The 25596-nt window shown below is 34.6% G+C and overlaps 1 protein-coding gene across 1 annotated transcript in view; it reads right to left on the bottom strand.

The window, feature by feature from the left end:
• LOC125651286 (uncharacterized) overlaps positions 1-25596 on the bottom strand; it is an 81256-nt gene that overhangs the window by 18288 nt on the left and 37372 nt on the right. The window contains exons 12-28 of the mRNA XM_056166862.1: positions 24645-24719; positions 15380-15466; positions 15115-15258; positions 12309-12392; positions 12003-12154; positions 10717-10762; positions 9970-10203; positions 9424-9498; positions 9208-9327; positions 6769-6939; positions 6559-6642; positions 6223-6326; positions 4701-4749; positions 4370-4606; positions 3979-4053; positions 1747-1854; positions 106-261 (exon numbers count right to left, since the gene is read on the bottom strand). Coding sequence (XP_056022837.1) covers positions 106-261; positions 1747-1854; positions 3979-4053; positions 4370-4606; positions 4701-4749; positions 6223-6326; positions 6559-6642; positions 6769-6939; positions 9208-9327; positions 9424-9498; positions 9970-10203; positions 10717-10762; positions 12003-12154; positions 12309-12392; positions 15115-15258; positions 15380-15466; positions 24645-24719 — 2001 coding nt within the window. The remainder of the gene's footprint in view (positions 1-105; positions 262-1746; positions 1855-3978; positions 4054-4369; positions 4607-4700; positions 4750-6222; positions 6327-6558; positions 6643-6768; positions 6940-9207; positions 9328-9423; positions 9499-9969; positions 10204-10716; positions 10763-12002; positions 12155-12308; positions 12393-15114; positions 15259-15379; positions 15467-24644; positions 24720-25596) is intronic.

Here is a 25596-nt window from a genome sequence, read left to right on the forward strand (position 1 = left end):
GGTTGTACACAGTGATTCAGTTGCTTCTTACGACAAGCAAGTGATACTGAGGACCTATTCTAACCCGGATCCCCACGGGGAGGAAACAAACACCGTATCAGTTACCTTTTTCTCACAAGGAAGAGTATGAAGACTCTGCGTGATTCCATACTTTTTGCCGTAACAACACACTAATGGTTGGAAACCATAAATGGGTCCGTATCCAGCACTGTTGACAAGGTCATTGAACCCTTCCGATCCTGTGGATCCACAACAATCAAACTGTAACGTGATATTAAAAAAATGTTAATAACACATTTCCAGGAATATCTCGATTTTCTTTCAAACAAATAGAGCGTTGTAACATACAGATATATCCGAATAATAATCGATCAGATTTGATTTAACTTCAAGTGAGGTTTTTATATAAAATTGTCTCTTGACAGTTGTTGCCATTGTCTTTCACCAATAGCACTAGGCATATATGAACAGTATCCTAAGATACATTTTGAAAGGGGATTCGGATTTGTTTTTACATTGGATGCTTGAAAATCATCTGTAAATTTATGAATTTGACTATAAAAGCAAAACCATGCATTTGAGTTAATTTATATTGTGGATGATAAAATTCAGTCAAACCATGGTCACCAGGACCGGGATGGACTTGAGAGTTTCACGTAAGATATAGAAAATATTCTCTAAAATTTATATCACAAAACTCTAATTTGTATAACTGAGACATGTACCATAGTTTTTTCATGTAGCATAATTTAATTTTGTTCAAACCATTGAGTATGTGCTTAGTCACAGTAGAAATATATGATGTCATATAAAAATGTGAAGTAAACCTTTTAAAAACATTATTTTTTGATAACCACAAAGGAATATGTATATACATCCGCATACACTGTGCATTCAATACTCCTCTAGTCACAGAGTTGCAATTAAAGGTGAATATAACGAACAGTGATCAATCTCAAAAACTCCTATAAGCAATACAATATAGAGTTGAGCAAACATGGAGCCCTGGATATACCAGAGGTGGGATCAGGTGCCAAGGAGGAGTACGCATTCCCTGTCGACCGATCACACCCGCAATGAGCCCTATATATTGATCAGGTAAACGGAGTTATCCGTAGTAAAAAAAACAATGAGCCAAGAACGGCCTGACAATTGGTATGAAATACGTCAGACAATGGTGTTTTAAGCTTTGTGGGTGTATGTCTGAATGAGCAACGTGAATTCGTTGAGTATCGCGGCCCATAGATGTTAGGAACAAAACATTTATGTTGATATACCTGTAATATATGTAGATATTTTCTGAATGATAACAAATTGTTCATACCACAATAAGATATAAATGAGGATAAAAAGGACTTATGAATCAATAAACCACTACACAAGGACGAAATTGTATGCAAATGTAGTATTCGGTACAGACAAAATTATTCGAGTGAAAATACATGAGTGTGTCTGACTGGGATCTGTTCGTTCTGTAATCTTCATTCAAACATAAATTTGTTGTTTTCCGTATATAATGTTTTCTTGTCTGCAGCTGTCTTTCATTTAAGCTGTGTGGTTGTTTTACATTTTGTTAGAATAATCTATTGCTTCGTCCTTAAATTCGAGCAGACCACTATGAATTATAACAATTCTAATTCTTTTATTCATTTAGGATAGAGTCACGTTAAATACCTTTCATCGACACTTTCGATAGAATGTCATATTATGGTATTGAAAAAAATCTTGTGTTTTACTTGCACTCACTTCAAAGTAAAAGTTATCGAGATGTCCATAGATATTTGAATACGGATTTGAGTACTGTCGATCCAGATTCTCTAACTGGTAGTAAGTCTTGTTGGAATAAGTGTTTATCTACAAAAAAGACGATTTTATTGAATTGATTAATCTATATTTGAAACAATAGTAAAGCAAGAGGCCCATGTTCCATATCACTCACTTATGTGACATTGTTCCTGTTGTTGTGATAGTAAAAAAACAAACAAACAACGTAATCTTTATTCCCATGAGAAATTTTCACTTCATATTCTTATGTGTACGAGGTAGAATTTATTCAAATGCTTCTACATCTGCTTAATACTTAGACATTTTACTAGCTTGTTACGTTCAATAAAATATCCAAGTACTGTTGTGTACTATTTCCTTGCAATAAATTGACACCTGTGACATAAATTATCCTAGAAAATTGATGTTTATTTCATTGACACCTTGACCTAGATTGTTCTAGACCTCATGTTATTTTTAGTAGAAAGATGATGTAATGGTTGTATCATTGTCTTTCAATATTGTATTAGAACATTCATACCTATTATAAATACACTGAAATTCTTATGATAAAATAAAACTTCTGGTTAGACATTTTTAATGCATTTTGGATTATACTGGAACCTAGGATTTTTTGGAATTACTATTTTTGTATGTGTAGATTCTGTTCGGATTTATTGATCATTTGATTTTACACGTTATACTAGTTTTCATTGGTTGCAAAATTATCGGAATATCTCATCCAACAAAAAAAGACAATTGCCGAAACTACTTTCTATTTGAATGTTGGGGATTCCTCTGGATGCTTCGTATTCATAGATCTATTTATAGATAAAAATCTTGAAAAGAAAAACTTAATTTCACCGATCTATATAATTTTTTTCAACAAAACCAAACAAATATCAAATGATAATTAATTATGCAAAATAAAACAAACATGGCTATTTGAGCCCCCCCCCCCCCCCCCAAAAAAAAACCCCTTACACGTCTGCTTTTGCAATTCCGGGCTAAGAGTCAAATGTATTCAACCGGGGATGACAATAGTCCAGTTTGCACCTTGCGACAACTTCCTTCATGTCACAAGCCCAAATGCCAGATATACCGCACACTACTGCAATATCGTAGCCCTTGACGACTATGGTTTCGAACTCCGTCATAATATGTTTATGAGTGGGCACCGAAATGAGGCTTCTGTGCGACGTTACAACAGGTGTGGCGCTTTAGGGATTCAATGATAAAACTAAAAAAAACAACCTCTGTGACACTCACTTCTCCACCTGGAAGCCGTGACAACCCTCAAGAGAACCTGATATCCCAAAATCATGATCATACACGTGTCCCACGCTTGCCGTTAGTACCGACATCGAACCTTGCACTTCATTCCAGTTCCACTCAACAAAATTCCAGCAATTTTCTCTCAACAGGGATTATCTCTAACTCATCCTTTAAAACTGCTTTCCTCAGTCCAGAAAACAGTAAACAACAGTTCGTGGAAGCCGCCATTAGAGGTCTAACAGGTTTAGCTGAAGTTTTTTTAAGCTGTGTATTCACAAATTACTACGCCCATCTCGAAATGACATAGAATGTAGTCCAAGAGAAAATTGTTAATTCAACTCAAACTCAAATCATATCATGTTTTATCATATAAACTCAATGTTTTAATACATCAAATGATAAGGAATGGATTTATCATTTTTTTTTTCGTTGGATGGAGGTATACCACAAAAATAAAAGACGGACAACTTTTGCATACGCCCAATGATGCAGTTTTCTGTTTTGTTTTTGTTTTGGGTTTTTTTGTGGTATACCTCCACCCAACAAAAAAATAATCTATTTATTCCTTAATTCAACTACCGTAAGTTAGTATTTTGCTATTGTTCCAATTTTCTATCAATCATTAATTGTAAATAAATATTATCAATTGTTTAATTGCCTTTTCTTAGTAAATTCTACATTGCTATTGACCCATAACAGTACGAAACAGATGTGGAAGATTCTGCAGTGTCTTATATTTCGAGTTCACAAGGATATATCGAATTGACATATGAATGAAAGTGATTATTGATAATAGATAAAATTCATCGATATATTTAAATTTCGAGTTGGTCCACAGCAAGATATGTTTCCTTCTCATGTAGAAGCTTTATGAATAAATTCTGCCTCCTAAGAATATAAAATCAGGTCCAGTGGAATTAAACAGCAATAACTACCTACCTCCATCTGTACTGGTATCATCAGAAAAACACACACTAACTTCGTAAGAATTAAGATGAATAATACTGCAACATACTACAAAAGTAAAAATAAGAGGATATAAAACATCTGCAAGAACTTGAATAAATTCAGAGAATTAAAAGTTAAGGCAGCTACGTTTAAATTCTAATCGCTTCGTATAGCCACAACATTTTTGCAGGGTACCAGGTAAAGATTTGTACCAGGTATGGTGGCTGGGTATACATTCACTTTATAGGCGATTACTGTGTATCGTTAGAGACACCCGCGTCGGACGTCAATTATAACAGCTCCATCTGGTAATCGTCCAGGTAATCTTATCAACAACTTTGTAGATATACATGAAATAAAAACAATCATAGCTAATACTCACAAGTTTCGTTTTCGTTGTACTTCTGAGTTCTGTGAACGTCTCTGATAGCCCAACAAGACACCAGCACATTGATAAAACGCCTAATGTTATGAGAGAAAGGTTCATAGCTTGCACAATGTCATGGAAATTAACACCTTTGAAATAAAGGTACGTGTAAATGTAATACACGTTATTGCCTGTCATTCTGCTGTCAAGCTTCATAACAATCCCAAGTACCAATACGCTTACGGATGCCAGCTAAAATAAATATGAAAAAAATTATTTTGTTTGAAAACGAAATTAGACTCAGTTTTCTATATTAAATATGACTGCTAGTATTTTCCATACTTACTAACGAAAGAAAAGCAAATAATGTCCTCCATTCAAACACCAGTATTTGCCTGTATAAATCAAGTATATACGTATGCGTAATTATCACCAGGAACAAAATAATGAAAACATATATACATGTAAATATACCAGGTCTCAAAAATAAAATACTGTAAACGTATTACATTTGACGTGTACGATATTTGGCGGAAATCGTTTTTTCAACAAGTTAGCGTAGATTTGATTTAGCGCATTCCTGAATTACTTTAAACATCTAGATTTACGGATGGCATTTAGCGATGTACTTGATTTAGCGGAAGCTGCGTTCTGCCAAAGGCGCTAAATAGAATACACAGCCAAATGTAATACATTTACAGTATATATGATAAAACTTCATTGTTATTTCGGATTTCAAACATTTCGGTTGAGCATCACTGAAGAGACATAATTTGTCGAAATGCGCATCTGGTGCATCAAAATTGGTACCGTATAAGTTTTAGATATGGTACTCAACTGATAAGTTTAACTTTTCCTACAAGTCATTTTCAAAGAACTTTAGTGGCAAAGTGTCTGGGTCTTTTCCGACTTGCATGCGTTCATCTATATGTATACTGGTGAGACCAGTCGACTGGGGATGCTTACTCCTCCTAGGCACCTGATCCCACCCCTGGTGTGTCCAGGGGTCCGTGTTTGCACAACCATCTACTTTGTATTGCTTACTGGAGTTATGAGATTGATCACTGTTCGTTATCTTCGCCTTTCATACTATACGCTTGTGTACAAAATCTCTTCTGGAAAAGTAATGTTTTCAACCAGAAACCACGTCAACAGAAAGTTATGTCTCCTCAAAAACGTTACATGTCTGTAGAACCAGTGAGAAACATGAAATTAATATTATTTGTGCCAAATGTTGGAAATGCGACTGTTCAAGAGAAATCTTGAATTACCTCTCATGAAATAATAAAATAAAGCCATGACATCTTTCTCGGTAATTTCAATAGTTCACAAAAATCTAGAAGAAGAAATTTGGGTTGGTAATATGATATACAGGGGTCCGTATTTGCCCAACTCTCTATCTTGTATTGCTTATAGGAGTTATGGTCACTGTTCATTATCATCACATTTCAAACAGCCATGCTTGAAACGTTAAAAAGACAATTGACACACATAGCATACTGGTGATATTGGTTTAAAAATCTCTCAATAATCGTGTGGTAGTCTAGTGAGTAGCGTGATCGCTTGATCCCGGGTTCGATTCTCAAATGTAAAGAAGTTTCACATAGGTAGTGGATGTTCCTTTGCAAAGCAAGTGAAAGTCACGATGTTTTTGGTATGACCTTAAAACGGAAGGCCCGTGTCACGGTAGGCGTAGGGACGATAAAATGGACGTTTTATGAGTGAAATATTCTCGAATAAACCAATAAGAAACAAAGAATAGGCTTTGCCTCAGGTGAACCAAAAACACAAAATTAATCATTTTATTAAGCTGTATTGTATTGTCATTTTCTTTTCAGAATATACACGTTTCTCTTAGATATCTATACCTGAATCCCTTTTTAGTTTTGAACAATTGGGAATATTTGTCAGAATGGCGAGGAAGGAATTGTCGTTTCCTCAACTGATATAAAATGAGAGCTAGTTGAATAATCTGAAATTAAAAGAATATTCAATTCAGGTTCTATAGAGAAATGGCAATTGAATTACAGACCACAAAACACTGTTTCTAGATATTACACGGAAGTCTAAAACCAATGGTTTTAAAATGATAAAGTGCATTCAGATTCGGACATATAACACCGTTTGGCCAATTATCACTGAATAAATCTCACGCTGAGACACTTCTTTTTTGTTAAATTGCATTAAGAACAGATGATACATACTAAGCAAAATATTATCAATCCACCAAAAGAGAAAAAGGTGTTGCTGTAGGTATCCAATCTTGTCAGTAGTGCATCTTTGCAGGACTAATGAATATTAAACATTGATACGCTAAATACATAATTTGCATTTGCTAACATACAGAATATATTGTACATATACACAAGTAAAGAAAAGCTATATGTGACACAAAAACTCAAATAATTACTTACTGAGTTGTGTTGGAGGTCCCACTCTTGATTTTTTTGACAAGCATCATTACTAGCTCGATAAGGCTCTGTTAATGGATTCTCTTTGCAGCAAAAAACTGGTACTTTGTTTCCACTATGCATATATTTTTCAAAATCACTACCGTCATTGTAGTTCACACCACAACATTCTGCCTGGGGATGTTAATGCACATTGAATTAAACAGCGAACGTGTAAACTACATAGCTGAACATCAATATCAGGGTGTACGGTGTATTTTGAGTATGCTATGAACAAGTCACACTTAGTCCTACAAATATTGCTCTAAACATAGACATAGTAAATACAAACATTTGATATTCAAAATGATACAAACATTTGAAATATATTTGATATGTCATTTTGCAACTTTTGGCTACCTTTTTATGGGGGATATAGCTACGATAAATGTTTTTACTGATATAGTGTATTAATGTATAATATAGTTTGATGTGGTAAATCGAAAATTTAATGCTTATTTTGTTGAAATGCTTTCAATACTCTAGCTTGAGAAATAATGGAAAGATAATCAAAATTTCATTTTCAAAATATCACTAAATATGAAAAGAGAAAATAATTAAACAAGACTGATATACCAATAAATCCAAAGGTTAAAGCTTTCCTCTTAATAATCAAAGTCTCTCATTTTTACCATAATTGAATACACTTATACAGTATCAAAGTAGTTTCTTCAGTGAGCGATGGTCACCATGATGAAAGTTTTAAGAATTAACACGAACTACACAATATTGACAGTCCCATAATATTTGGTGTGAAAATTATTTACTGTTTGCCATCTTTTTGCTTTTCAATGTCTTATTTTGTATGAACTAGTAAGTATCAAGCACATGTAACACTGATCAGTAACCAGGATAAGACATACAGTATCACAAAGTTTGGCCCATGCCTGGGGCTCAGGACAATACCAGTGAGGGTTTTTTATTGTGCCAACGCCTGTCGCGATGCGGGACCTCAATTTTTTTAAGGTCTTCGAAAGAACTGCAATGCTCACTTCAAAACATCCGACCGTTTGGCAGAGAAGCAGTCACTATCTCGTCCTAGGATGGACGCGTTCAATGCACGAGCTTCGCATCGACCGGTATAAAACTTAGTGACCTGGTGTCATCCCGTACCAGATCACAAGATGACTAGGTAACTAATAATCTCAACCGATTCGATACATAAGGGCTTGTTCTGTGTATGATCAGTTTTTAAATCGAGCCAGGGTACTGAAAAACAAGTTGATGTTACAAGGGTTTCAATAGTCTCGTTTAAACTTAAAATTTTGCAAATGCTATGTTTGTTATAACGATCTAGTTTGCCAATACAATCTATCATTGGGTCAAATGCTGTCTGACATGTTTCATACCGATTCTTAGGCTGTTCTTGGTACACTGATTTTGACAATGAAGTATTCCGTTTACCTGATCAAGACATATGACTTGCGGCGGGAGTGACCGGTCGACAGTGGATGCTTACTCCACCTCTTGCATATCCAGGGGTTCGTTTCTCCTCTTTCTCTATTAGAAGTTATGAGATATGGGGCTCACGGCGGGTGTGACCGGTCAACAGGGGATGCTTACTCCTCCTAGGCACCTGATCCCACCTCTGGTGTGTCCAGGGGTCCGTGTTTGCCCAACTATCTATTTTGTATTGCTTGTAGGAGTTATGAGATTGATCACTGTTCGTTATCTTCACCTTGCATTGATAACTGTTCGTTATCTTCACCTTTCATTTAACAAAGTGAAGTACATTTGTTTTGGCTCAGACAGATTTCCTCAGTGATCATGATTTCTTTAGGTCCAACATTAGATGTAGAACTACACCAATACCTAGATATCACTCTACAAATATCCCATATATATATCTAAAAAATAAAAAAAGATACACGAAGACGTTTAGTGAAGCGTCTGAAGATTTAAAATGAAAGCACTAAAGCTTTACTAAACGTCTTCGTGTATCTTTTTTGATTTTTTACCTATACTTTTGACGATCATTGCGAAAAGTAACTATTATATATATATATATATATATATATATATATATATATATATGTTTATGTATGTATATATGTATGTATGTATATAAAGCAGGGAAAAAGCAATAAACTCTTAAATGAACAATATCCTAAGTGAATAAATATTTAATATTTAGCACAGAACATTTCACTTGATTTGGATGCCCACTTTCGCCCCGACTTGGGTTTGACTCACGACCTGCCGAACCAAATCTACTAGCAGCATGTGAACAGTGTGTTAGACCACTCGACCATCTAGGCAGCAAGTCTTGAAACTTGCTTTCGATGACGATTGAATTCTTGTCACGCTGTCACACACGCTACAGTCACAGTTATTTAACGTACATGGTACAAATTGAAATAATATATATATATATATATATATATATATATATATATATAATACCACAGCAAAAAGGTAATTCCATGCTCCATTGGCAGTTGATGTGTATGTTAAGTAATTTTGTTCATAGTATCCATGCAAGTCAAGAAATAAGTACATCTCGGCATCCAGTTTGTAACTGATCTGTAAATTATTCATAAGAAATGATTGCTATCTTCCATCATAAGAATGTCATCACTTCAAAAAATATCGATATATCTCGCTAAAGGCGTTACTTACCGTGTCTTTAATTTTGCCCCAGAGACTCATCCCGGTGATTATCAATGTGAGGACAATACCGATTACCACTGCTTGCTGTAACGTTTATAGATTTTTTTTTTTAGAATTACAGGAGAGTTATATCTATCTATCTATCTATCTATCTATATAGAGTACTAAACTGACCGACGACACGAACTATTAAATTGTCATATTTTTGGGACGACTTGTACCTCACTTACGACAAACAATTTTTTTAAATAAAAACATGTACGATAGCTCTTATCCATAGACAAATTTGACTCCACTTTTTGGCACTCTGTTTTTCCCTAAAATAGCTTTTACAAGTTTATTGTTATTTCGGATTTCAAACATTTCGGTTGAGCATCTCTGAAGCGACATTATTTGTCGAAATGCGCATCTGGTGCATCAAAATTGGTACCGTATAAGTTTGACATGCAAACACATATACACTCCAGGTTATATATACACCATGTATAAGTTTATTGTTTGTTTGGTTTGCTAATCAATATGTTTTCTAGGAAACTAATTGTCCAAAATACTTACAGTGATGTGCAGACATTTTGATTTTGTCCTCGGTGTGAATATCCCAAATCCACTAGTGATAATTAAAGTAATTCCAGAGGCAAACATGAAAGCACATAGTGATTTCCTTATATGCGTAAAAGATAGACCTTCAAATGACAGGGCGCTGAGTAGGATATCTTTTATTGATCTGTTGTTAAAAACTTTATCATAGGTCAGGAAAATTCCCTCCGTTACTAAGGCAAAACCGAATATCTGAAAGAGAGAGTTACAATGTAAAACTTATACGGCACCAAGCATTTAAAAAAGCAAACGAAACTAACATAATTCTGTTCTGTACTTTTCAAAATGCATATATTTCCATTCACCAATAAACTTTTGATATGTCATATCTTACAATCCCTGAAATGAAATGCAAAGATAACGAACAGTGATAAATCTCATAACTCCTATAAACAATACAAAATAGATACCGTAGTTGAGCAAACTCGGACCCCTGGACACACCAGAGGTGGGATCAAGTGCCTAGGAGGAGTGAATTGTAATACGACACAAATTTCATATAACATAATATAAATTCTGACATAACCCATGATGAAAAAACAAACCCCCAAATCCCAAAATCTGTAATATACAATATACCCTTAATAGCATACTTATCCCGAATTGTTAACAATAGAGCTTACAGATAATTTACATCATATGTCTTTATTTTTACATCCTCTAATGATACAAAGAATATCTGAACTTTTATCTTTGAATACTCACGACGCAACATATGATGGAGAGCATCTGTATTGAGAGTAATTTATCACTGAAAAAGAAAAGACAGTCATGTAACTTAAAGAATCTTATATCAGTCAAAATATCATGATGAAGATAACGAACAGTGATCAATTTCATAACTCCTATTAGAAATACAAAATAAAGAGTTGGGCAAACACGGATCCCTTGACACACCAGAGGTGGGATCAGTTGCCTAGATTAGAAAATTTTAACATGTATGCTGGTGAAGTTACCCAAAAAATGCCTAACTATTCAAATAGTATTCGAACCTTCGTAATGAATTTCAAAAATGAATACACAATGGCATTTGGCATGACAACGAATGTCCGATCTACATGTATTTTGGAATTGAGTATTTATGAGCATTAATTAAGGGTACCATAGCATATATCTGAGTAATAAAACAAAAGATTGGACAGATGCAGAAAATATCCGTATTAGAAATATATCCCATCTTCATTTGATTTTGATTTCAATGTAAAACTTATACGGTACCAATTTTGATGCACCAGATGCGCATTTCGACAAATTATGTCTCTTCAGTGATGCTCAACCGAAATGTTTGAAATCCGAACTAACAATGGCGTTTTAGAGCTATTACATGTATAGGAAAAAACAGTGTGCCAAAAAAGTGGAGTCAAATTCGTTCAAGGATAAGAGCTATGCCTGAGGTAGATAATCCTTGATTTTGAAATGAATTTCTAAATTTCATAACAGCAATTAAATATACATCCATATTTTCAAGCTAGTAACGAAGTACTTAGCTACTGGGCTGTAGAGACCCCCGGGGACTAACAGTCCACCAACAGAGGCCTCGACCCAGGGATCATAATGTAATGAATCTTAATTGATTTATTCATTTTACGACGATTGACAACCAAGTTCTACAACTTATATCAAGTTGTCTCGTCTGCTCTGATATTGGTGCCCAGAGAAGGCGTGTCCGAGTGGGAAACCACCATACTCTGTCAAATATGAAATATTTCAACACCCATGTAAAAACCAAGACTCGAAATTTCGTTATCTACACTAACAAATCAGAATTAAATGACATTGTTTTGAGGAAAAACTTTTTAAATGCGATATTGACGTATGTGTGCAAAATCATCACTTCACATACGACGTTATCAAAGGGACTACTAGATATATTGTTGAAAAACCGTAGACATGGAAAGTTTCAAAATTACTGGCAGGTTGACAGTATATGTTATATGGAAGACGAAGATAATAAAAGACGAATACATGTGCATGTAATGCATTTATCTTACCTTTTACAGCATTTAATGCATATAGTGCAAGCATCGCTGCTTTGTTCACTGTTGGTATCTTTCAATTCATCTTTTTCTGATACCTGCTTATCATGAAGATCTTCGGAACGAAGAGATCGTACTTCGATAATTGTAAATAAAGCAGTTAATCCCTGTATGTAACAAAATATATGTTATTTATATAACATATATTTATATATAATATAATATATCATATAATATATGTTAACTTATTTGAATGATTTGCTATTCTCTCTCTCTCTCTCTCTCTCTCTCTCTCTCTCTCTCTCTCTCTCTCTCACTTACCCCGAATAAAATTAATATAGACACAGCAATGAAAAATCCAGTGGTATAAAATGTAAACACTTCCAGTACTTTATCAAGGCATCCCTGAAATGACATAGAGTTTGAAACAGGACTTTTTAAATGCGTGTTTGAATTGTTGCGCAGATCAATTGAATGAAAGATTATATCTTTAATTCATATGAATTTCAGAAAATATTTAAACAATTGCGTGCATTAGTTAAGTCATATTTATTTATATCATATACAGTGAATAAAACTTGATTATTAGGAAGTCACTTGGAACTCCAAATTAAATATCCTTCATGTAACGTTAATTAATGATCTCTCTTCATATTGAAAATTAGATAATGATTCTACGAATGCAATCGTAATCCGTCATGCCGAATAGTTGACCAAGAAAAAATGAACGGTTGTTCATAATTTCAGTATTTGAAACTTAATGTACTTTTTGTCCATTGCGAGAATTTAGGGACAAAATTATGAAATTACAAATCATTTCTTCTCGTCAAAGGCAATAGTTGAACACGTAATACACTATATGTATAACAAACAGGAAAAACTGCTAATATACACAGTGACCCGATTTATTGGACATTGTCAGGTAGTGTATAACCTAATTTCGGTAAAATGTTTACGTTTTAAGGCGCAAACTTCCCAGAACAGTCCCGGACCATTCGATATCTGATATATTGGTAAATTTTCGACGTATTGTTCACTTTCAAGATCTGTGTCGTCACAAAACATGTTCAATTGAAATAAAAAAAAAAACTTTTTTGTGTTTATCTATGTGTTTGTACATATCAGTAACTGTTAATAAATCATTACAAAAAGTCGTAACCGTCACGGTCCTATAATCACGGAAAAAATTAAGAACATTGAAAATATTAGATGGATATCATTTTTAAAAATCCATCGATGTGTCAGATCGTTGGTCGCGGGAGGGGGTGTCTTCGTTGAATGATATTGCATATATATATATTAAAATAATTATAAATCTTCATAAAATAATAAATATGGGCCTAGTCAAAGCTATTAAAAGTATAACTATTAATGTAAACCTGCACAATGTTATGCTGATCATATTGTAAACTAATTGCATCTTCTCGGCTTGCCGGAGAGGCCTGAGAATGTGCGATTGGTATGACGTTGCCTTGCTTCGTTCTGGAAATTTCAAGATTCAAGACTAAAATCACGGATTGAAGAAAGGAACAGGTATATCATATTTATTAAACAATTATCAAAACTTATTTATTCTGTAAGATCAAAATCAGGCATCGATAAACAACGAATTAACTTCATGTCGTATTATCTTAAGTTGTCATTTAAAACACCATCTTAGATCTGCTACTTTACTTTCATTTTTGCTATTTCATGGTAATTTATCGAAAACGAAAGCAGGATTTTAATTAATTTTACGATATCTACTTATCAAGTAAGATTCTATCATAGCTTACGGACTTCACTTCACACATGAAACAATATCAAAGGTGCAAGCAGTAACTTTGGAGCAAGTGTATCAGGGTTTATTGGCAAAATTGTTAATTCATAAGTATAGATAATCATTTTCATTCATATGTCGATTTGATATATCCCTAACACGGACCCCTGGACACACCAGAGATGGGATCAGGTGCCTAGGAGGAGTAAGCATCCCCTGTTGACCGGTCACACCCGCCGTTAGCCCCATATCCTGATAGGTAAACACAGTCAAAATCAGTGTGCCAAGAACGGCTTAACAATCGGTATGAAACACGTCAGACAGCATTTGACCCAATGCGAGGTTGTATTGACGAACTAGATCGTTATAACGACCATAGAATATGGGAAATGCTGACTTCAATCGAGACTGTTGAAATCCCTGTACCATCAACTTGTTTGTCAGTAGCTTACCTCGATTTAAAAACTGACTATACCCAAACTAACAACTCAACTTTACGACAAACTCAATGTCTTCAGCTTCTTCATCGTGACAACTTCCCATATTTCTGTACCAATATTCCACTATCACCTGCACGTTGTATTTATGTCTCTCATTTGATTTGATGTGCGAGTGCCTGTTCTCCGTATGATCAGTTTTTATATCGAGGCAGGCTACTGACAAACAATTAATATTACAGGGGTTTCAACATTCTCGGTAAAGCCAGCATTGGGCAAATTCTATTATCGTTAAAACGATTTAATTTACCAATCCAACATGTCATTGGGTCAAATGCTGTCTGACATGTTTCATACTAATTGTTAGGCCGTTTTTTTTTCTTTCGACAATTTTGAATACGTGACATATTTCTGCATAACCCATTTCTATAAATGAAATTGCATTATGAATTTAGCTCTAAGCACAGATAGTACCTCTTGTATTCCTTTCGAAGTTCGCACCCTTGCAATTACCAACGAAAATAAATCAAAATGCTGAATAACCATTCAACTTTTTAAAAACAAACATCCTAAGTGTATGACGTTTCCTCAACATAGAGAGTGAATGACTTAGCTTAAAGTTTACGTGATCGGGAGGTTATGGATTCGAACCCGCTCATACCATGCCTGTGTCAAACGTAATACATAAAAAGAGCTAAAGATACATTTCTTTTGCTTGTACGCTCGGAATCGAGTCGTGGGTCTTTTCTTGACAATGCAGTCCCGTATTACGATGGAAGTTGAGCTCTTATTCCTACAACTTTGAGTGCGATACATAGGAATTTGTGGTACTTCACATTCATTTGGTGACGTCTCAAGATAAGTAAAATATTCTCGAAAGGATGTAAAAGAAAAAGTTAACTGCAATTTGTCAGAATTCTTCAAGTAATACCGTTTGGATTATGTTGCAATTGGAAGTATATGGTAGACTACTGGAAACTTGGTAAAGTGAATAATGACAACATGTATAAGGAATAGCTGAAGATAAACCCAGATAAATAAGGTCATTTCTCGATGTCAGTCCACAACACTGCAGCTGAAAGAGAAAAAAGAAAACAAAGCCTCAACATATGAACGGAATACACAAATTGAAGTGAAAAGTAACAGTAATGATCAATGAATATTTCTTCAAGTTAGTATCCACAGGACATACTTACTTCACCAAATAGATAGTACCAATTCCTTTTGATATTTGAGTAATTTCTCAATATGTGTGCCATTTGAATTCGAAGGTCTTTGTTCATCTGTATAAGGACGAAAAAAGCAGCCATGACATATCAACAGTGTAATTATGATTCATGGTACAAGAGGCCCATAGCCCTCATCGGTCACCTGAGTATTAGTTAAAAGTTTCACAACTCCCAATGGATATGAAATCTAGAAAAACATCCCTGTTCTGAATATCTATGCTGAATTATGATATTCAGCAACATTATAAAACAAGCTGCTTTCTAAAAACGTCAAAACTACATACACTGATAAAAGGCTTTACATAATATATGTATTCACATGTATTCACGCGGCAAACTACTAACAAAAAAGTTGATGGTACAGGGGTTTCAACAGTCTCGTATAAAGTCAGCATTTCGCAAATTATATGGTAGTTATAACGATCTAGTTTGCCAGTACAACCTATCATTAGGTCATATGTTGTCTGACCTGTTTCATACCGATTGTTGGGCCGTTCTTGGACACTGATTTTGACTACGGATAACTCCGTTTACCTGATCAAGATATAAGGCTCACAGTGGATCGGATCATTATCTACACCTTTCCACATGTAAATATCTATTTAGTATCAATAGCACTAAAGAAGGTGTTATTTAAATCTGACATGAATTAATAAATATAGTATAATTCTATATGTCCGCCATATTTCTTTGCTAATCCGCCATATGTAATAGTTACCCCATATGATATTGTTGGTTATGTGCAGATACCCGATGGGTGTGGTCATAATGACACGAGGGAGCGTAGCTCCCGAGTGTCATTATGATCACGCCCATCGGGTATCTGAACATAATCAACAATAATATATGGGGTAAGTGACTTGTACCATCGTTTACTATTATTCGTTATATTTTATTATAGCTTTCGGAAGCGCGGTCGCCTGTTTACAATATGATGCCAATTGTTATGTATTTAAATTACAATTTGTACACCAAATATTTCTATCATAATTACTTTCTATCACCGAAAAATGTATGTTCATTAATTGTTTTTAAAAAGCCGTTTTTAAAGTACATATAAATGTTTGGACTGTTGGTTTTGATATTTTTATTTAACATTTACGCATTCGTCGACTTTTAGTACCGGCATTGGCTTTAAGAATTGAAATTTTAAAATTCAAATAAAATTCTTAGAACCCATATTCATGCATTTTTCTGTTTAAAAATTGAGCAATATATTCAACTGATGATGGTGGTTACTCTTTTGAAAATCCTTTTTGATATCCTTCATTTTAATACATATTTTGACTAAATTGGCTGGAAAAACATTTACATGTATATAAAATAGATTTTAAAAAAAAGGTGAAACATAAGAGAGAAAAAATTAAGAATTGTAAGATGCAAAACCATAAAAGAAACACAAGTCTGATTCACTCTGTCCGCTAAACAAGTTTATCTCTCAAACGCATTCTTATCACGTGACTTGGTCTTTTATAAACCTCTTTATAAATGCTACCCGTATTTCTACGTACACGTGTTTCTCGACTTGAGGAGAATGTGGAAATAGAAAGTCGTTGGGACGAAACCATTGACGATATTATCTTGTATCAAGGTTTAAGTGAGATTCAGTGCGAATATCTATAATGTATTTGGAGAACTTAGTCTGAGTGAGTTATCCATATTTGATATGTGAAATTTTGATCTGAAGGAACTTCATACAGTGGACAGTGATGTTGTTGTTTTTCTCTTTCGAGAATGTGGGCGGGGTTTGAAGAAAAGTGTGGGTTATGTACAGATAACCCTCACTTTTAACAAAAGAAAGCACGCCAAACTATGGTACAATAGTTGGATATTCTATTGTTATATGTATCAGGGTTCGCATGGTATATAAGGGGACGAGTTTTGCTACGTTTCACTTCACATCAGTGTCTTCGATTTACCTGTGCGGGTAGCTTTGACAGGTAACACGTACATCTCCGATACTGATTTATAGGACATCAAGAAGAAATGAAATCTCGTTTGGAACAGCACGCAGTGCTCAAAATTACAATAAACATATCGTACAGTAGTAAATCATTCTAAAAGCTTTGGATAAATAAATATAGAATGCCTTTTCTTTACGTGAATGTGCGTACATTTGCAATAAATATGTCAAAACTATACAAAAACGCGGAGAAATATTTCATCTATTATTTACATCTATTGATGAAATGGAATAAGCAAAGGGTATAAAATATATACCATTCACACTTACTTCAAGCAAAATGCAATACATAAATGCTACTGTACGTATAAAGAAGACATGGTCATGTATGCTCGCCATGAAAAAGCATCGAATGCGGATGACTGTTTACCTGGGTCTACTCGTAATATCTGTAAAGGAAATGAAGTGCGGTGTACACTTGTCGAAAATACTCAAAGTAGTAGTAAAACTCCCTTTATTAGCATAATCCATGAAACAAAACGATACACTCCATTTGTATTCCAACAGTAAACAACATTGTCCATTGTACCGACTGCGACACACTTAGCCCATGCCGATCAGCTATCTTCAATCAGGGAAAGTATCAGAGTAGAATACTTACCCTGCATTGTGCATGTAGTAGTTATCCCATATGATATTGTTGGTTATGTGCAGATACCCGATGGGTGTTGTCATAATGACACGAGGGAGCGTAGCTCCCGAGTGTCATTATGATCACGCCCATCGGGTATCTGAACATAATCAACAATATCATATGGGGTAAGTGACTTGTACCATATTTTACTATTATTCATTATATTTTATTATAGCTTTCGGAAGCGCGGTCGCCTGTTTACAATATGATGCCAATTGTTATGTCTTTACATTACACTTTGAACACCATATATTTCTATTACAATGACTTTCTATCACCGAAAAATGTATGTTCATTAATTGTTTTCAAAAAGCCGTTTTTAAAGTGCATATAAATGTTTGGACTGTTGGTTTTGATATTTTTATTTTAATACATATTTTGACTAAATTGGCTGGAAAAACGTTTACATGTATATACAATAGATTTTAAAAAAAAATGGTGAAACCATAAGAAAAACAAATAGAATTGTAAGACGCTAAACCATAAAAGAAACACAAGTCTGATTCACTCTGTCCGCTATACAAGTTTATCTCTCAAACGCGTTCTTATCACGTGACTGGGTCTTTTATAAAACTCTTTATAAATGCTACCCGTATTTCTACTTACACATGTTTCTCGACTTGAGGAGAATATGGAACTAGAAAGTCTTTGGGACGAGACCATTGACGATATTATCTTGTATCAAGGTTTAAGTGAGATTCAGTGCGAATATGGAGAACTTAGTCTGAGTCAGTTATCCGTGTTTGATATGTGCAATTTTGATCTATAGGAACTTCATACAGGGACAGTGATGTTGTTTTGTTTTTGTTTTTCGAGAATGTGGGCGGAGTTTGAAGAAAAGTGTGGGTTATGTACAGATAACCCACACTTTTAACAAAAGAAAGCACGCCAAACTATGGTACAAGAATCCTTATACCATATGATTTACTTGTCAGAGTATTGCAGATTTATAAATCAGGAAATCATTTAGGTACATAAATTGTTTGTGCATAGATAATTTGCATATACAACACTGCATGAGTGTATGGGATGAGAGAGAGAGAGAGAGAGAGAGAGAGAGAGAGAGAGAGAAAGAGAGAGGGAATTCAAACTATGATCTTGCAATAATCGCGCTCTTATTAAGACAAATGATATCGTTAATACAATATAAGAGAACAGTAACTCAATATTGCTTTCATTAATTGATATTACGGATTTATTTGATTCATTTAAAGTACGCAATAATTAAAAATTGAACATATCTTTAAATAATGTTATTTTCAATTTCTTCATTTTATGCTAATTCGGCGCTCAATAGATCTTATATATCTATAACATTTTGCTTTATTGCATTCTGCGATGAAACTCGACGCAAAATGTAGTAATGCAAAATGTAATAACTGAGTTTATCATATGCGTAGTTATCAAGCACATAATTTTTTTTTTTGATTTAAACATATTTTATTGAGAAACTCAATAGGATTGGGCAACAGCCATAGCCTATATAGGCCCTCTCCCAAATACAAAGGTCAAGTACAAAGGTACATAGAATCAAGGGAGGGGAAAAGAGTGTCTGTCACCCATCTTTGATAACAATATCCTTTTTTTTTTGTTATTTTGTTTGTTTGGTTTTTTTTATGTTTTCCGCCACACTCAACAATTTTTCAGTTATCTGGTGGCGCCCAGTTTTTGTTGGTGGAAGAGAGAACCCAGATACAATGTAACTGGGAAGAGACCACCGACCTTCCGAAAATAAACTGGGAATCTTTCTCACTTACCGGCGCGAGCGGGTTTCGAACCGGCGCCGACAGAAGTGAGAGGTCGTTATTTTGTAATGCAAGTAAAAAAAATATTGGGTGACACCCCCCCCCCAAACTTGACCCCAGCTTGAAAGTTCTGATACAATAGTTGAAGACACACACCACCACCAATTAAGAAAATGAAGATATTATGAGGCACTCATAGTAGAGGACTCTAACCACCCCATCCCAGCCCCAACGATGTAAGCAAATGAAGTGTAGGGGGAAATTATTGAGGCTGTCAAAGTAAAAGACTCTTTTAACTCTTCACCCCACATTATGACTTTGAACATCGGATAAAACATCTTGGTTTGTTTGTTGTTGTTTTTTTATTGCTGTTTTCGTTCATCTTTTTCAACTATCATTTTGAAGGGCAAGAAATTTTTAAGACTCCAATTTTCCATTCTTTTCTTCCTGTTGTACCCCCCCCCCATGAAAAATGACGATATATGTCTGGTTATTACATGTACATTTTTCTTTTCAACACATGCATGTATACTAATTGCATGGTGTAGAATTGCACCCTTTACCAAGTGTTCCTTCATTTACACAGTGTAAGGAATGGTAAACCAATATCACAAAACAAAATGCATAAAGGCCAAGATATTTTCAAGCGTAGGAACTTCATTCACGAATACATACATACATGTATTCAGAAAAAATCACATGCATGCATTGCAGGACTATTTTAACGTTTCTGTAACATGCCATAATGATTATTTGCATTTCGTAGATCTGGCGCAATGGATATATTCTGAAAATAGACATACCGCTGTACGTCGAAAATATTCGATAAGATGTTAGTATTCATAAATCAGTAAAATTCGTGTTGAGGTTTTATTTGATATGATACAGTGTCGATCTACTGTAATGCATTAGTAGGATATGCAAAAGACAAGAGTATAAACATTTTCTAATATCGATATCTATATGATCACGAAAAAACATTATATAATTTATATCCGGATTCATATGCCGATTTAGATATCGATAAAAACAAAGCTGCATAATTTGGGTGAGGGGGTTCTAATGAGTCTGATGAAATTAAAAGAAGGAACCCCACATTTGCATTCAAACTAGATGTACTTCAAAATGAATTCATTTCTGCTCTGACTGAAAGCATGATTCTAAATTCGGGAACGAATCTTGCATACAAAATAATTAATAGGGGAACAAATAAATTCGAGCTCCTTTGGAATTTAATGAAATGCAGATATGCACCTTTCTTTCAACACGAACTGATATGTTGTTTCAGGCACGTATACAGAGGGTTGGGGTGGGCAGGGAGGCTGGGCTGATCTGCTCTCGCCACTTTTTTGACAATTTACTTTTTTCCCGTTATTCTGACACACAAAGTCAGTATTTTGTACATGCACAGTTTAAACTGATATTTTTTTTCCTTCTGTGAAATGATATATTGTACATCGAAGTAGGACAGTCTCTCTCTCTCTCTCCTGTTCAATCGACGAATATGGACATACAGAGACCGTAAATAATTATGTGGTTCCTAAAGAAACGATAAAACTATATTTTCGTTTATACATTTCCTTTTATATGTGTCTTTGTGTAATCAACTGTTTATTATGGATTGCAAATGTAATACAGCTGTAATACCCGCATTTTTAAACAGATGCATATTTTCGATCATTATTCCCTTATTTGTATATCCAAGTTTGTATATGATCATAGAGGAATTTTGAATTGAGCACGCAATATATCCAACCAGATGCTCAGTGTATATGATTAGATTCCCGATTTCTGTAAACTGCAAAACCTCGACCAGACAAGCATTCAATACAAGAAAAAATTTCGACTCTGACATCTCCCCTGATTGAAGACACCCTGTTTGGCACGGGTGAAGTGTGTCGCAGTCTGTATAATGGAATGACAACGTGTTGTAAAGTTCTAACGAGATACAAATGGAGTTTATCATTTTGTTTCGTGGATTTATCAGAATAAAGAGAATCTAATATTTTCGGTAAGTGCACATCTCCGATACCTGTTGAATAGACGTCCGTATTTGATACGTGTTTTGTTTTTTTTGGCGAATATGCCATGTGCATTACATATTACGCATATGGCATGCACCTGTATTTTGCGAGAATTGATATAAATAACATATTTTATGCCCTTTGCTTATTCCATTCTATCAGTATGTAATTGGCAAATGATTTCTCCGCATTTATTTCATAAGAAACTGCAACTACTTGCATGCACTTGCAAGTATGCAAGAAAAGCTGTTTTTTTCTAAATTATCTAAACTTTCGGAATGTTGCATTGGTATAGAATAAATATTTTGTAATTTTGAGCAAAGCATAATGTTTTAAAATGGGATTTTATTTGTTTCGCATTCCCTATTTATTACTATTGGAGATATGCACTGGTCGAGTCCACCTAGAAAAATCACTCAGGTGTGACAATCACATTTTGGGTATATACGGGTAGAGTAAATTGGGCTACCTGAGAGAAATATGGCGGATAAGATGAAAAAGGTGTACATAATTATTAATTCATGTCAGCTTTAAGTGTTTTACACATAAACACTATATACTAAGTTCGGACCCATCCTGGGGTCAGAACTCCTAACCCGGGGATCATGAAAATTACAATTATGGTAGAGGCTTTCCTGCTCTCGATCGCTATGCTTTTATTTATTTTTCACACATCTTCGGTTGCAGTGAAGATTTTTGAAAATTCGTCAATCTTCAACGATATTCACCCCGCCCTTTCGGCCCCCAGTGGTGTAGGAATCCTGTGATTTATAATGTATATCCATCTTGTCCCAAATACGCTTTATACCAAATTTGAAAAGAATAGTAGTTATCAAGAAGAAGTTTTAAAAATTTCAATTGTTGACGGACGACGCACGACAACCAATTGCAATAGGTCATTTGAGTTTACTCAGGTGAACTGATAAAATGCCCGAGATGACACAACACGACATATCTTTCATTATTGTGTTATCATGTTTCATTATTTAAGGGGGACATAAGTAGCCAATTATGTAAACGTTAAATACAATGCATAGACATGAACAGAGGTTGTGTTGCAGTCAAAATTTCCATTGAATTTATATCATTGAATAAAGGATTGAAAAGAAATCAATATATAAATGTCCTCCTTTGACGAAGACTCCGAATTCTTGTCAAAATTATCACTTTTTAGCATTTAAGGACCCGTTTGGCACGCGAACAAGAAGGATGACTAATCAGAATAAGAAGCAATCGCAAGTTTAAGGATAGGGTTAGCGCCATTTATCTTCTTTTCTTATCTGCACCGGGATAGGAAGTTTGAATTTCAACAACTCTTTCCTCTACTTCAACGCCGCTTTCAAATTCTCGTGGTTAGTGAAATCTATTGTATGCTATGATCAAAAGTCACTTAGGTGACAACACATGCCACACTGGTTTTTCAGGCTCCTTATTTGAGGACACAGATTTGTTTGTACATATGTATATTATTTACGTCCAATTCAAAATTTTGTACTCATATAGAGACACATCAAAAGCTTTCAATCAGCTGAAATGCCACAATTTCAATCATTACATGGCACTCAAGGTCGTAGCAATTAGGGTTCTTTATCGTGCCAACGTCTATTGTGATAAGAGACCTCTGTGTTTAATGCATATCCATCTGACAGACCCGTGACTTTCACTTCTAAGTCCAGACGGAGCTTAGCGAAGGTAGAGTTATGTTAAATGTCGAAAACATGAACCTGGATCCGGATATCCTAGTTAAAACGCGAACGTCCAAACCACTATATTACCGCGTAACAAATTTTATGTGAATTGCAATACACAGAAGTGATTAGCGGTTGTGTTGCATTTGAAACACTTATTGGATTTATATGGCTTATCGATGTTTCCTTTACTTGCTATGACATATAGACGACAAGGTGAACGCGAGGAACAGTGATCAATCCCAAAGATCCCATGACGAATACAAAATGAAGAGTAGGACAAACATGGATCCTTGGATATACCAGAGGTGGGATCGGACGGATGCTTATATTAGGAGAAAGCATCCCCTGTTGACCAGTCACACACGACTAGTGTGCATTCAAACGAATACATTACAATGGATGATACAAATAGTTCTGATGCTTGAAATGAAAATCACAATTTTTTTTTTTAAAAATAATCACATTATCATCTGAAATTCTCAATATGTTCAGACTCTATGAAGATCCTATTCTTAGGGATCGAAAAATAGCAATGAAACATAAATATTGATCCTTTATTTACCCCCAAAGAAGAATGACAGGACCCAAACGATTTAGAGACTCAAATATTAATTCTGAGTAATGCTAATTCAATATAGTACATAAATTAAGCTTTTACAAGGTCTTTATAAAGATACATTGCTCTTTTACAATTTTCAATCACTTTGAGCAATTACGGACTTCAATCAATTTTGAGTAAGACGAATGGTATCTAATGTTGCACATTCTATGTAATTGCTTGTTGAATTTCAAACTGATTCTGTTCAGTAGTATAATGCCAAGACCCAGGTAAATTTCCAGTAAAAAATGATAGCCGTTCTTGCTTATCCTGGGAAGAACACGATATTTCGGGATGAACTTTGGTAATAATGTAGATTAATTATGTATGAATATATTAGAATACAGAGTAGAATTTTATACCATTTGGCTCGGTTTTTAAATCGGCTAACTTGGGTACCCTATATTCATAGTTTTATATATGTACCTTTACATATTTTTTTCACAGTACATTCGAACCCAAGCGATATTAATGCCTGCGATCTATATTCCTCTTATGAATGTCAACTTGATGTAAAGCTATTGAAATTCTTTAGAAAAACTTACATAGTGTCAGTTTTCTCACACAATGACATTACCTGAACAACTAGATTTATGACTAAACCCAGCCATATAATCTTCAGAGTCATCATGAAGCTTTTGACGACGATAATCTGTAAAGAGAGGTATTCTACATATACATGTGCATTTCTGGAAACAGGTGTTTGCATCATTTGTACGATTACTACACTATTGCAAATAATGACATTTATATACATGTAGTACTGTAGCCGTTTTTATTCAGACTTTCCAATCATTCATGTGAAAAAATAAACAAAACAAGTAGCAGTGAACGTGATACTTCCTACAGGATGTAAAAATTGATATGTCGCATATCAATTAACTATATACATCAATGAAATACGACGAAAGCAGTGTATAGACCAATGAAATACGCTCAAAGTAGAGTATATACCAATGCAATACGCTCAGAGCAGTGTATAGATAAATGAAATACAATCAAGGCGGTGTATAAACCAATGAAATACGATCAAAGCCGTTTATAGTCCAATGAAATACGATCAAAGCAATGTATAGACCAATGAAATACAATAAAAGCGATGTAAACATCAAAGAAATACGATCAAAATAGTGTATACATCAATGAAATATAATTTGTTTTTCTTTATTAAAAACAAATGTCTCCCCAGCTCCCCAAATTGAAAGTGCTTCAGTTACACCTCTTCTCCTTAATGCACTGCATGGTATGGAGTAGAAGCATAATCAGGAATAATAGACATTATTAATTGCACTTTGTGCATTGAGGAAAAACATGGCGAAAAGATTCAACATTGATGTGACCAATGTCATTGTTGTATTTGATACAAAAATAATAATTGCTGTGCTTTGGCACCAGTAGGAAATGAACATAGTACGTAAAAAGCTACCAAACATTCCTCTTTGATCCACTGTAAATGGTAGGAAATTATCAGATCCCTGGGTCAGAACAATGTGAACATCATTAAATTATAATGAAGTGTTGTACAAAAT

This window comes from Ostrea edulis, chromosome 5 (genome assembly GCF_947568905.1).
Source record: "Ostrea edulis chromosome 5, xbOstEdul1.1, whole genome shotgun sequence".
Lineage (NCBI taxonomy): Eukaryota > Metazoa > Mollusca > Bivalvia > Ostreida > Ostreidae > Ostrea > Ostrea edulis.